This window comes from Anabrus simplex, chromosome 3 (genome assembly GCF_040414725.1).
Source record: "Anabrus simplex isolate iqAnaSimp1 chromosome 3, ASM4041472v1, whole genome shotgun sequence".
In the NCBI taxonomy this organism is placed as follows: Eukaryota; Metazoa; Arthropoda; class Insecta; order Orthoptera; family Tettigoniidae; genus Anabrus; species Anabrus simplex.
Genome location: NC_090267.1, coordinates 15,280,804 through 15,294,547, shown reverse-complemented (window position 1 = coordinate 15,294,547; position 13,744 = coordinate 15,280,804). Strand labels below are relative to the sequence as shown.

Genomic DNA, 13,744 nt, shown 5'->3' with positions numbered 1-13,744 from the left:
GGGAATGGATTACTGGAGACTGTGCTTTATTGGAAAAAATCCTGAATCCTCCTGTGCTTTGGACATTGTTACTTAACGGCTGAGTTTTCAGTCTTGTCTAGATGTTATTTAACCATTATCAGGCTGCTGTTCATACTGATGTATATCCATAGAGCATGATGTCAAAACCTTGCTGCCAACTTCCTTGTATACACCTACCTGAGCATGCAGGGCTTGCTGAAATGTGACTCATGCATACTATATCCTGTGAAAAGTGATAGAATGATGATTCTCTGATGGGTACAAGGACAGTGTTCACTGGAAAAGTGGGTTGTTCCATTTAAAAGAACAATTAATATCCTTAATTTAACAGATAATGACAGCATTGCAACATACAAGTTCCATTATTAGCTTTTTATTTTTGACTTATAACAGACACCATTGACCTCAAACGCTGGAACCATATGAAAACATGCTTAGAATATAGATTGTTCATCAGAAAACCAGTGGTCTGTGACTTTTGCATGCAAAACTCAGTAGTTGTCTCCCATTAGGCAGTGGCATCAAATACAGTATAGAGAATATATGCCACTTTGCATGATATCGCATGACATTGATTGTCAGCGCACCTAGTGGGATAACCTTAAAGCTGAGTTTAGTAGTATCACAGTCTAATATATACAGTCGCGAAGCTCTGATGATATTTTTCATCCGAGGTGACTACAGCGCTCTATGCGGCGAGGTAGAGGCAACTTGCTAGCAGATAACAGGGAATGAATTACCACTACAGTCTAAAATGGTCATGACTTCTGAACCATTCATGCAGATAATGTCGTGACAAGGTTATTGTAATCCTTATGAAATAGTGGAGGAGGTCAAACAATTTATTTCGATGAGGAGTTCAAGGATAATATCAAAATATTTATTCAATCTTAAGAAATTATTTTTCTTTTCCGCGGACTATAACATAAAATCACTTCTAGAGGGCAGCCGGTTGGAAATAGGAATATACCATCGTAGACTTTTTTGTAGAGGTTTCTATGCTGTACAATTCGTATGCTTACACTTGTGGTCTATCGTTGACGGTTCAGGCAGCATAAGCCAAAAAGGCAAGTGACCGACCGACATCGAACCTGCCAAGTTGGGCTAAGAAGGCCAGAGCTCTACCTTGCGGTCACTTGCTTTCTTGGCTTACGCTGCCTGAACCGTCAACAATAGACCCCAAGTGTAAGAGTACGAACTGTAGAGCATAAAAGCCTCTACAAAGAAGTCCGCGATGGTACATACGTATTTCAAATCGGTTGCCCTCTAGAAGCGATTTTATGTTATAGTCTGCGGTAAAAGAACACAACTCCTTAAAATTAAATAAATATTTCGATGTTATCCTCAAATTCCTCATCGAAATAAATTGACCTCCTGGAGGTGCTAGTGTCGCTCCAGTTATCAAGTGGATGAACCTTCCTCTTTGTAATGGAGTTGTATTACTCCATTACCTTAGAACTACATATATTGGATTCCATTTATATAGTTTAATATTATGGTGTGTGTGTCCACGAATTAAGAGTTCGAGATACCATGGTCCCTTCTTGGATTTGCGCATGGGGAGCCATCTTGCGGTGGACTTGGTTATAGAAACACGAGGTGGCTAGTGGTGCTGCGATCTGTCTGCGAAATGTGAAGTTACCTGGCGAAGCACCGTCCTCGACAATGATGTCTGAGCGTTTTTGTTTTTAATTCTTGGGACTGAATTGAAGAGACGCTCTGAAGCTAAGCTCTTGGTTGTGGTTTAACAACAAGTTATTTATTCAAGAAAGAAGATGTTGGTGAATTTTGATCCGGGTTAAAGGACTTCCATCTGAGCCTTAGGCTCGTTGTTTGGTTTGTCATTTGAAAAATTATTCTCTTCTAACTAGCCGACCTCGTAAGTAGATTCATATGTACTTCTGAATTGGGTTGATATCGCCGAAGAAACTACTACTAATGACGTTTGAAGATATGGAGAAAATTTATGGCTATGAAATCTGAGAAATGGAATATTTGATGTTTCGGACATTTGTTTTAAATATTTAAAGTGAAGGACTTTTCCTACTGGTCTTGTTATGAGCTTGTAAAATTCAATCTAGGTTTGGGGTTTCAAGGTTCGATGGTAACTATGATATTTATTTTAACTTTTGGTTCTGTCACTTAAGGTTTCATGCGCATGAAACCAGATTTTATATTTGGAGGAGCTCCTCACTGGTAAATATGTATGTAGTATCGGTGTAACCTAATTCATTTTTCTTATTTCCCTAATAATAATAATAATATTTTTTTGATTACTAAATTTTTCAAACCTATTCGAGGGTGTTTGGTAATATTGGAATATTGTTAAGATGAAAACTTTTCTTTTGAGCTACTCGGTACTGGCGTAGCCATTTTGAATTACGGTGACTCTGTTTTGTTTCTGTACGATGTAATAGAATGCACACGTGGGTGGGCGTTGTCCTGTTGCCTGTGACAGCAGAGGATCTGTGTTGATTTTTGACGGGTAGAACCGTGTGATGTAATGGTCTTGATTTGGTCGCCTTGTGGTGGACCGGTTGCTGTTTGATGATATTCAAGTGATTTAAGTTTCGGTCTCTGATGTAATGTTCTCTTAGTTATCCTTCTTGTGGATCATGTACCTTCATTTGGGTTATTTCTTGAAGATTACCGAAGTAATATGGGTTGGTAGGGTATGACCGAGATTGTCATTGGAGAAGTTTTCACCTTCAAGACTGTAACTGTGAATTTATAGATTTTAATTGTGATTTGATTCTTTAAATTAATGCATCGACCTTGATGGTTTAATTTTCAGTTAATTTTGCCTTTTAATTGATCCTGTTGCAACTTTTAAATTTTAAAACAATTGTAGTTTGAGAGGTCGGTTATTTTTTTTCTTTAGAGGTTAATATTAATTAAAGTTTTCTTTTCTTCAAATTTAATTCAGTGGTTATTATTCCAGCCTTTAGCTAATTTTATTTTTTTATTGATTCGCCTGGCCTCTTGGCCCCTGTTGCTTCTACACATTGCGACGACCTTACTATTGGGATTGCACGGTAAGTTATCTGGTTCATGTTATTCTTGTTTTCTTGGTTCAATCCCTGGTCGTGCTATACGCTCTACCTTAGTATTTTATGTCGTGAGAGTGTATTTGGTAGCAGAGCGTGGTTGCTATAGCAACTACGTTCTGTTATCCTCGTTATTTGTGCTTAGTACTGAGCACGTGTAATTTACTGAACTACTAATTGATACCTGGTGTATCACCTTTTCTTTTCATATTTCTTGTGAATTATTGGCTAATTTAGCCAAGTCACAATGGTCTATTGGCTGGAATAATAAGGAGATTGAGACAAAAAATTCAAGGTTGTGAAGGGAAAGGCAGACTTACGTTGGGTGGTAACTTCTGTGTTTTCTGTTTCATATCATTATGCCTGCACGTGCTGTGTTGTTGCCGCGAATGTTACGAAAAGGGGAGCTGCAGTACGAACTGCAAGTCCGCGGCTTGGTATCAACCGGTTCCATGGAGGGTGACGTTGCCTTGCTTCAGGCTTCCCTGGATTCTGCTGTAAAACCAGGTGACATGAACATCCAAGTGGGTGAGTCAGTGAATTACCTTTCAGTTTCAGTTAGTGAATTGTTAGTCTTTTTAAATCAGCTTAAAGAATGCAATCCATCTGACTATCAGTTGAGAAGGCTAAAGGCTCGAACTAATCACCTTATCAACAGGGTTCAGGATTTAATTTCCCTTGGGCCTGAAGGAGAGTTGATTTCCCAGTGTACTTCCTTGTTGACTTCTGTCATCAACATTTCTGTGGAACTTGATTTAATGATTAGTACCAAAAAGGTTGGTCAATTGTCGTTGAATGATGAAATTGAGAATAATGAAAGTACTTGCCTTGGTCAAGCTAATGAGAATATTTCTCCCCAAAACGTAACTAATCCGTCCTCATCTCATTGCTGTGGGGTAAGTCCTGTGCTAGAGAATTTGTTGGTTAAGTCATGTTCGGCCCGAAACTCTATTAAAGATCTCTCTAAGGATGTAAAGGTCTTTTCTGTAGGGCTAATAATTTTACTATTCATCGTATCATCTCTTCTTCATCGAATAAGGGGTAGGCTTATGGATCAAAGGAGCACCTGAGAAAATAGTGAACCTAACCTCTGAGCATGGCCTTCTATCTCTATTTACTTGTGTAAAACGTTAGGTGTGAAATGGTGGGCTGTGATGTGTTGCGCTCTTTCATTATTATTTGCTGAGGTCTGTTACCTTGACATTGATGATGGTATATATTTATTTGGCCTTATTACCTTTTACTAACCACTGTTATTTTCATGTCGGTAACTGTACCTTGATTGTTGATATCTGATGATCGGGTGTGCACATCATGGTTTATTGAAAATTTATTTAATCTGTGATGTTGCTGTGCGCTTTGGTGTGTTCTAATTTTGAAATTTATTAACCTTATCTGACTTATTATTGCGATTTCTTAAATTTGGTTTAATTTGCCAACTTCTAATGTGTAGTGAGCTTGATGTGTGCCGTTATATGCATCCACTCTTGTGTCATCAGGTCTGGGTTATGTCACAATTAATTAGTGATATGTTTTCGCCCTCGTGTGGAATTGGATATGAATACCATTTACCTTGTATGACTCTATCGTTACTGACCTGGTTAATGTTTTGGTTTACTCCGTGTGTCAACTGTTTATTGGGCAGTTACCATCTTGGTTGAGTCATGTGGATTAGTATTTGATTGGGATGACTTGTTGGTCTCGTACCTAAGCCTTAGTGTTTTTACTGGTTTTCCCTGTCTTAATTATTGCTTGCATGTGTTCTGCTATTTCTGATGTGTTGAAGCCCACTTACTTATTGGAAGGTGTCGATTGGTTGTGAGGTATTTATCAGGTGTCTGGGCCACTTCAAGTTTCTCTAATCATAATTTGTTTTGTTGTGTATTGATTAATTTAGCCGGCATTTATTTAATTTCTGTTTTGATTTCATCCTGGGGTGAACCTTATTTGGTGTTTGATGTTTCTCATGCCTGACTGTCACTGGCATTGTTATTGTGCACCCACGTGGTAATTAGGTACCTAAGTCATGTGATCTGGTTCCTTCCTTCCTCTCTTCATGCATTGCCTGTTGATCCGACGTCCTCTAGTGTTTAACCTTTTTCTGTAAAGCCCATGTTATGTTTACCTGCCACTCAAAGGCATTTTCTCTCAGTGGTTCTTATAATGTATCTTGACATGGTTGTTGTCATCTTGCCGTGTTATTGGATTTGATACTTAGGTATGGGACTAAATAACAAATCCTCTAGCCGGTACTGGAATCCTACTAATGATGGTTTATGGGGGCCATTTGCGGTGTAACTGTCTTCTTCAAGGACTCTTGGGCATTTCCATCGACTTGACTTCTATTCTGCTACTTATATTTTATTTACCTCGTCCCCTGGGGAATATTGGGGGAGGTACCTGTTTTGCTGGGGAGCGACAGTGTGATCTTGACATCACCTATTTATAGACCGGGTAACGCCGAGGTTCTGCAAAGGACAACTGTGGTATATGTAGTTTGGGTCCTTGCTCGTTATTTCCCTGTTGGTTCTTCTAATCGAAGGATTTAATTTGCCTTTTTTAAATTGGTTGGATGTTCCATGGTGGGATGAATTGTATCTGTGATTCGGTGGAGTAGGCTAGTTACCTGATTCCAGATTGTGTTCCCTCCTGAGTTTCTGCTATCCCTATTTCTATCCTGTTTGATCTGATGTTTGATAGCTTGGCGTTAATTGTTGATCTGTTGTGATGACAAACTTATTGAGCTCTCTTCATCTATTAGTACTAGTGGTCTCCAACTGATCGTGCCTATTTTGCCTCGCTATGAATTGTTTACCATTTCTGTTTTGGATTTTACTTGTTTGATATCCTGTTCTAGGATACATGAAACATAATTATTAATTGTGGATTGATTTCTTGTCCTTATTCTTATTCAACTAGGTGATGTAGTTGTGGAGGAGAGTTGAATCTGTGTTAGTTGAAAAATTATTTTATGTTCTGGCCTGTAAATGATGTTCTAGTGTTTAAAAAATGTTTTCTGCTCATGGAAACCTGGTTGGGGTTATGGGTGGTATAGTCTACTGTTAGGTGTTCTTGCCATTTTCAAAAGGGGAAGTGTAAGGATAGTTGTGTTGAGTGATTTCATCCTGTGGAAAGTATTGAATATCCGGGTGGACTCCACGTTGTAAGGTGCTCTGGTACCCTGCCTATTCATTGCTGTTATCATTATTTTCTAAGGTGTTTTGGGGGAAATTGCGACTTGTTTTATTGAAAATGTTGTTTAATTTGAGTTGTAGGTTCATGTAATGTACTTAGAGTTTTTCTTCTTCCGTCCGTTAGTGTGGAGTGATGTTGAGATAGTTAAAGGATTCATGACCTAAGGAGTGTACCTCCTTTTGACCTTAGGGTATGGTTTCTGATCCTTGTGTATTGGTGAAGTTTGGTATTATGGGTTTGATTTTGGGAATTATATTTGGGAGGCATTATGGTTTCGTTGAGAGGTGACTGTGTTCCTCTGAAGTCATGATGGTTATTGCGGTTGTTGTGATGATATTGGGTGGGCACTCTGTGATTTGTGAGATGCTGTCGAGGATTTGTATGTCCTTTACCTTCGTGGCTGACACATCGGCACTGGTGGTCATTTGAGTGGTGATGTATTGTTGTTATTTGAGTTACTTATTATGTGGGTTGTTGTAGTATGGACACCTTGAGGAGGTTGTACATTGCCTTTTTATTTTTCTCTTGGTGTCAAAGGTGGATTTGGTAAAAACTCATTTTATGTATCTACAACTCATTTTTTTTAAATATTCTTAACTAATATGTTAATTTTGATAATTGTGGTCTTGCTCTTGATTCAACTTCTTATATTCTCTGCCATAACCTGTTCATCTGAAGTCTTCCTATTAATTCTAGGTTCTCTAAGTTCATTTCAATTATCCTGCCTGTCTAGGGCATTTTATAATGGGAGTTACATCTGAATGATGTCGTTGGTATAGTAAGTTATTGTTCTGTCATGAAGAAGAATAAGTATGGGATTATTCTGCTCATGCACTCGGTACTGCAGTCATCGATCCTCTACCTGCATATGGGGGCTTGTAGAAGGAGTATATGATTTCAGAATTGTGTTGTCTCCCGTGTTTCTCCTGGTCATTTTCTGTCCCGGTGTAGGTGTTCATATTGTATGTTAATTGTCTGGTAATCGCTGCTAGTTCGGTTGTTGATGACCCACCTTACGCGTACCCAACATCTGAATTGTGGATATGTCTCCAACTGTAATTAACCTTTTACCATGGCTCTGAACATTGATATCTTCTACTCTAGTTTAATTTTTCTATACTAAGCATGTTTGTTCCGTGTCCTTCTATTGATTCTTGTTCTAGTCATTCAGCTTCTCTTTGGAATGAGATTATGTGTACTGGGGTATGGAAGTTGATCCTGAGTTAGTGTTGAGTAATTGTTGATTTCTGAACTAGATATGATTTTAAAAGAAATTGTTGTGGGGGACTATGTAATTCTACTTGTTTGCTGGCCCTTGATTTCACGGAGATGTATATGTGTGTTAAATTTAACTGTATTGTAATGTTATTTCCTCCTAATTCTTGCTGTTGACATGATTATTGATTGTGTGGTCTAGTTATTTATGTAATATTCCTTGATCTGGAGTACGTGCCTCTATGGTAAAGGAAACTGATGATAAGGAGATTAGTGTGGAAACGTCACTTAAGGATTATGTAGAATTCGGTGCACTGACTTATGCCTTGAAGATGTTTGTGTTTCCTAGTTATCTTATTTTTTCTTTTCTTTTCTTCTCCTTGTATTTTATCTTATTACTTAATGTGGTAATACCTTACCATTCAGAAAGTCATGCCTTTTTCCTACGTAAGAGAAACCCCCAAAACAAGTTCCAGAGAATTTTTTATGCTACTCTTAAAATTATTGTAAGACCAGTCTTCTCAGCGTAGTGTGTTCCTGAGGTTCAATTGTGTTACAACGAACTTGTGCACTCATGTACTACTCGTATTAGGTCAATCGCTTCGGAATTAAGTGAACAATTTCAAGGAAGATTGTAATGTAAAAAAAAAAAAAAAGAACTTAAAGAAATTTTAACGAACTGTGGATGAGCTGTAGCACTTGGTTTGGCATGTGTGTTCATGTGCCTCTACTCGCTTCGTGACATGTCAGTGTTGGTTGTTGGAGGAAACCAAATTTTCATATATATAATTGTAATTTTCATCGGACCTGCTCGTCATGCCCCACCCCTTGTAGATCTTTTCGAGGGGGAGGCTGTAATGGAGTTGTATTACTCCATTACCTTAGAACTACATATATTGGATTCCATTTATATAGTTTAATATTATGGTGTGTGTGTCCACGAATTAAGAGTTCGAGATACCATGGTCCCTTCTTGGATTTGCGCATGGGGAGCCATCTTGCGGTGGACTTGGTTATAGAAACACGAGGTGGCTAGTGGTGCTGCGATCTGTCTGCGAAATGTGAAGTTACCTGGCGAAGCACCGTCCTCGACAATGATGTCTGAGCGTTTTTGTTTTTAATTCTTGGGACTGAATTGAAGAGACGCTCTGAAGCTAAGCTCTTGGTTGTGGTTTAACAACAAGTTATTTATTCAAGAAAGAAGATGTTGGTGAATTTTGATCCGGGTTAAAGGACTTCCATCTGAGCCTTAGGCTCGTTGTTTGGTTTGTCATTTGAAAAATTATTCTCTTCTAACTAGCCGACCTCGTAAGTAGATTCATATGTACTTCTGAATTGGGTTGATATCGCCGAAGAAACTACTACTAATGACGTTTGAAGATATGGAGAAAATTTATGGCTATGAAATCTGAGAAATGGAATATTTGATGTTTCGGACATTTGTTTTAAATATTTAAAGTGAAGGACTTTTCCTACTGGTCTTGTTATGAGCTTGTAAAATTCAATCTAGGTTTGGGGTTTCAAGGTTCGATGGTAACTATGATATTTATTTTAACTTTTGGTTCTGTCACTTAAGGTTTCATGCGCATGAAACCAGATTTTATATTTGGAGGAGCTCCTCACTGGTAAATATGTATGTAGTATCGGTGTAACCTAATTCATTTTTCTTATTTCCCTAATAATAATAATAATATTTTTTTGATTACTAAATTTTTCAAACCTATTCGAGGGTGTTTGGTAATATTGGAATATTGTTAAGATGAAAACTTTTCTTTTGAGCTACTCGGTACTGGCGTAGCCATTTTGAATTACGGTGACTCTGTTTTGTTTCTGTACGATGTAATAGAATGCACACGTGGGTGGGCGTTGTCCTGTTGCCTGTGACAGCAGAGGATCTGTGTTGATTTTTGACGGGTAGAACCGTGTGATGTAATGGTCTTGATTTGGTCGCCTTGTGGTGGACCGGTTGCTGTTTGATGATATTCAAGTGATTTAAGTTTCGGTCTCTGATGTAATGTTCTCTTAGTTATCCTTCTTGTGGATCATGTACCTTCATTTGGGTTATTTCTTGAAGATTACCGAAGTAATATGGGTTGGTAGGGTATGACCGAGATTGTCATTGGAGAAGTTTTCACCTTCAAGACTGTAACTGTGAATTTATAGATTTTAATTGTGATTTGATTCTTTAAATTAATGCATCGACCTTGATGGTTTAATTTTCAGTTAATTTTGCCTTTTAATTGATCCTGTTGCAACTTTTAAATTTTAAAACAATTGTAGTTTGAGAGGTCGGTTATTTTTTTTCTTTAGAGGTTAATATTAATTAAAGTTTTCTTTTCTTCAAATTTAATTCAGTGGTTATTATTCCAGCCTTTAGCTAATTTTATTTTTTTATTGATTCGCCTGGCCTCTTGGCCCCTGTTGCTTCTACACATTGCGACGACCTTACTATTGGGATTGCACGGTAAGTTATCTGGTTCATGTTATTCTTGTTTTCTTGGTTCAATCCCTGGTCGTGCTATACGCTCTACCTTAGTATTTTATGTCGTGAGACTCTTATTAGAGCTTCGCGACTGTATTATTAGACTGTGGTAGTACACTATAGACTATGAATTAAGTTGAAAGTGTCAGGTTCCAAGTCATCGTTAATTAAAAAGTGGTTACAGGAGTTTCTCCATTTCACATCAGATGAACCACCCGCTGCTCACATGCAGAGGGTTACGCCACCATACTCACTATGCCGGAGTGAAAGGGATAAATATGATTCTTCAGCGGCATTTAAGCTCTGGGGGCAGCTGATGACAGATCTGTTGAGAATTCAGCATACAACTGGACAGATGGAAATCATATATTTCATGCTGAGCTGTACTTGTCAGTGTAATTAGCAAATGGTAACAGAAGTAAAGTTTGAACTTCTGAATTTTAAAGAGTTGTTTTGTTTAGGATGAGTAGAATAATTATCAGTGTTCCTGCATATTTTACTGATATTATAATTATATTTTAAGGAGTTTCATATGCAATAAATTGCTGCACAGTACGAAAATATCCCTGACCTTTCAAGCAAGGTGCTTTCCTTCTCTTGAAGCTCTCCATTTTGGAATGGTTTTTAAGAATCATCTGTCGAATTTTTCCTAAGACATTAATAACGTTTTGAATCTGACTCGAATACTGGAAAATGATGAATGTATCATGCTCACTCCTTGGTAACAGACGTGCTTGAGTAGTGTGCTTAATATATTTTCTTTTCTGCAGGAGAATATTGAAGTACCATGTCTGATGCCTGTGAAACAAGAAACAAAATCGGAGCTAACAGACCCAGGACCATTACAGGAAAACGCATTCGAGGTAATTCACATAATTTGATGAACCATTTTCTGAAATTCGAAATAGTGAAAAAAGTAGACTTTAGGATCCACCTTTCAGTTCAGATATTGCCAGTTTTCTTACCTAATTTTCATGTTTTCTTGAAGTTCTTCCAATGTCTTGCTGTAGGTGCCATGTAGCATACGGCATCGATCCAATGTACTCCGTGGTTACTAGTATCATTAACTGTGTTTATATCTTTGAATTACAATTGATATATTTCATTTTTTGTTCTGAACTGAGTTTTGAATAACAAACACATGTATTCCTTTAATGGAACAATATTATTTTCCCACCTTTCAATAAAGTTGTTAACCCAATGGTTGCCAAGATCCAGTGTGAGCCGTTGCTCTGTGAATCGTAAAACTACCATGATCCGATGCGATCCGATGCTGTAAAGGCTGGTTTTCAAATACCATTTGTTCAGGTATAACGCAACAGATGACTCGCGTATACATGTTGGCTGATCCATGGTATTCCTAACTACAAGTAAGTACCATTTTCTCTCTGCCAAAGAGAGTATAGCACTCTAATTTTTTATTTCTTTGAGATGCTCTAGCCATGCCGTGCATATATTATACTGCAAATTTGTGTAGGGTAAGATGGCAAAATATTATTCAGAACATTTGTGTTAAAAATACATTCAGGCTACATTCCTAGGAAGTGAGAGTGATATATCTTCCAATGATGAGAAGAATGAGATAGAGAGTAACAGTTCATGTGACAGAAATTAGATCCTCGAATTACTACTACTATTAATAATGTCAAAAGTGAAGACAACAATGATGTTAATGTTAAGCAACAAAATGCAAGTCACGATGATGACAAACCTAACCTCAATTTTCAATTTAAAAAACTGAAATAATTTGGACATTTTTAAACATAGATTTTTAAAACATTTAGCATTAAAAGACAACACAGTATAGTTATTCTAAGAGTGGCATTAACATGTATGTGAAGTAATTATTACTATGCTAAACACTAATTCAGATTTGCAAAATTAATTAGAGAAAGTGGAAATTAATCATTCATTCTACCGAGCTTGATAGCTGCAGTCGCTTAAATGCGGCCAGTATCCAGTATTCGGGAGATAGTAGGTTCGAACCCCACTGTCGGCAGCCCTGAAAATGGTTTTCCGTGGTTTCCCATTTTCACACCAGGCAAATGCTGGGGCTGTACCTTAATTAAGGCCACGGCCGCTTCCTTCCCTTTCCTAGCCCTTTCCCATCCCATCGTCGCCATAAGACCTATCTGTGTCGGTGCGACGTAAAGCAACTGGCAAAAAAAAAAAATTCATTCTTCTAAACATAAAAATATAAGCAACAACAAAGTAAATCACAGGACATATACATGGATGTATCCTGAATCATCAAAAAAAATGTCGTGTATATAGCTTCAAAACTAAGGCAAGTACAAAAATTTCAGTAAGACCTTATATTTTACCTTAATTTAGTTTAGCAGTTTTAGCAGTACTAGAGCATTTTAGCTTTGCAGGGAAAGCGTTAACTATAGGAAGTTGGAAAAATAATAATTTTCCCCTAAAGGACTAAATTAATTCTTTTGTTACTGTTTTCGATGCTTTGTGGAAAAAAGATATGGCAGAGTAAGCTAAGGTTGTATTTTCCACCATTGTGAACTTCCCAACATCTGTATTGTTTTTATAATCTGATGTATGGTAATTGAAATCATCAGAAAACTAGAATTGGTTAAGTGACCCTTCATCTTAAAGCATTTATTCTGGTTGTCAGCTTTCTGCAAAATGTTCTTATTTCCTTCAAGTAATTCCATGGTCTTCGAATATACAATAGCAAACTCAAGAAGCCAGCATTCAACTGATAATTCTTCTTTATAACATCTTTTGTGCACACTGGACTTTTATTGCTATACGACGCACTGAACTTTATTCATAATTAAACAACATAACTTCCGCTCAGTGCTTCGTCAATTGGAAGAATTATTAATTTAATATATTGCTACTCAATATCCCACATGGTATGTACTTTTAAAAGACAGTACTTGTGTTTACATTGTTTATTTTTTCTTCGATATTTACGCTTCAATTTACTTCAGGCTGATGATGACCTATTACTAGGTCGAAACTAGTCCCTATGTAATTTAAACTATTTACATTTTGTTTTGAAAAGGTGGACCCAAAATAATATATTAATTTAGGTAGTATAGTTCCAAGGCCCACTACTGTGTACGTAATGTGTGGCAAATTGATTGAGTTACCTTCACTATGAAGAATTTAATATACAAACCAGTGTACTACTGCGTTTGTTATGGGTGATCACCATCCATTTGTCTAATCGTACAGAGACTAGTCTGACAAGGGAACTGTTTGGATTGGAGGACCGGACCAAATGCAATAATTATTTGTAGAATGATCAATGAAGACATCCTTAATGGTCTTTTGCCATAAAATAAGAATTTTTTAAATGCAGTTTTAAATGGAAGGTGCAGTGAAACTTAAAAGATGTTCAGTGAGGACATCAGAACATTGCTTCACTGCTGTCATATTATGTAAGTTATTTGAGTGATTTTGAAGAGGAATCCAAATGTATTATCATCCCTTTTTTAGTAGTAAAAAGTTATATTTATAGCTTGCCTGTTTATATGTGCTAGAGCTGACCAAGATTTCATTCATCAGTACATACCATTTTATCTTTGATTATAAATAATTAAGATGTATTAAAACTGCAATATTTTGATTTCTTCTGCTTCTTCATCATCCATTCCCTTTGCAAGATTCTATCTGAGTAGTGTACCACAGCCTTGATCTTTCTAGTACTGTATTGCTATTGACTCCTCATTTTTCTTCAATACAGTCCTTTACAGAGCTCCTCCATCTGATTCTAGGCTGTCCCCTAGGCCTCTTCGCAGCCTCTGTATCCATTAACATC

The 13,744-nt window shown here is 37.2% G+C and overlaps 1 protein-coding gene across 4 annotated transcripts in view; it reads left to right on the top strand.

Moving 5' to 3' along the window:
- Positions 1-13,744, top strand: part of LOC136865928 (zinc finger protein 25) — a 260,844-nt gene that overhangs the window by 197,960 nt on the left and 49,140 nt on the right. For 2 of the 4 annotated variants that reach the window (XM_068226562.1, XM_067142477.2), the window contains one exon: positions 10,731-10,823. In XM_068226562.1, coding sequence (XP_068082663.1) covers positions 10,731-10,823 — 93 coding nt within the window. Of the gene's footprint in view, positions 1-2,313; positions 3,597-10,730; positions 10,824-13,744 lie in introns of those variants that run through there. The other 2 variants (XM_068226564.1, XM_068226563.1) reach the window with 2 other exon arrangements.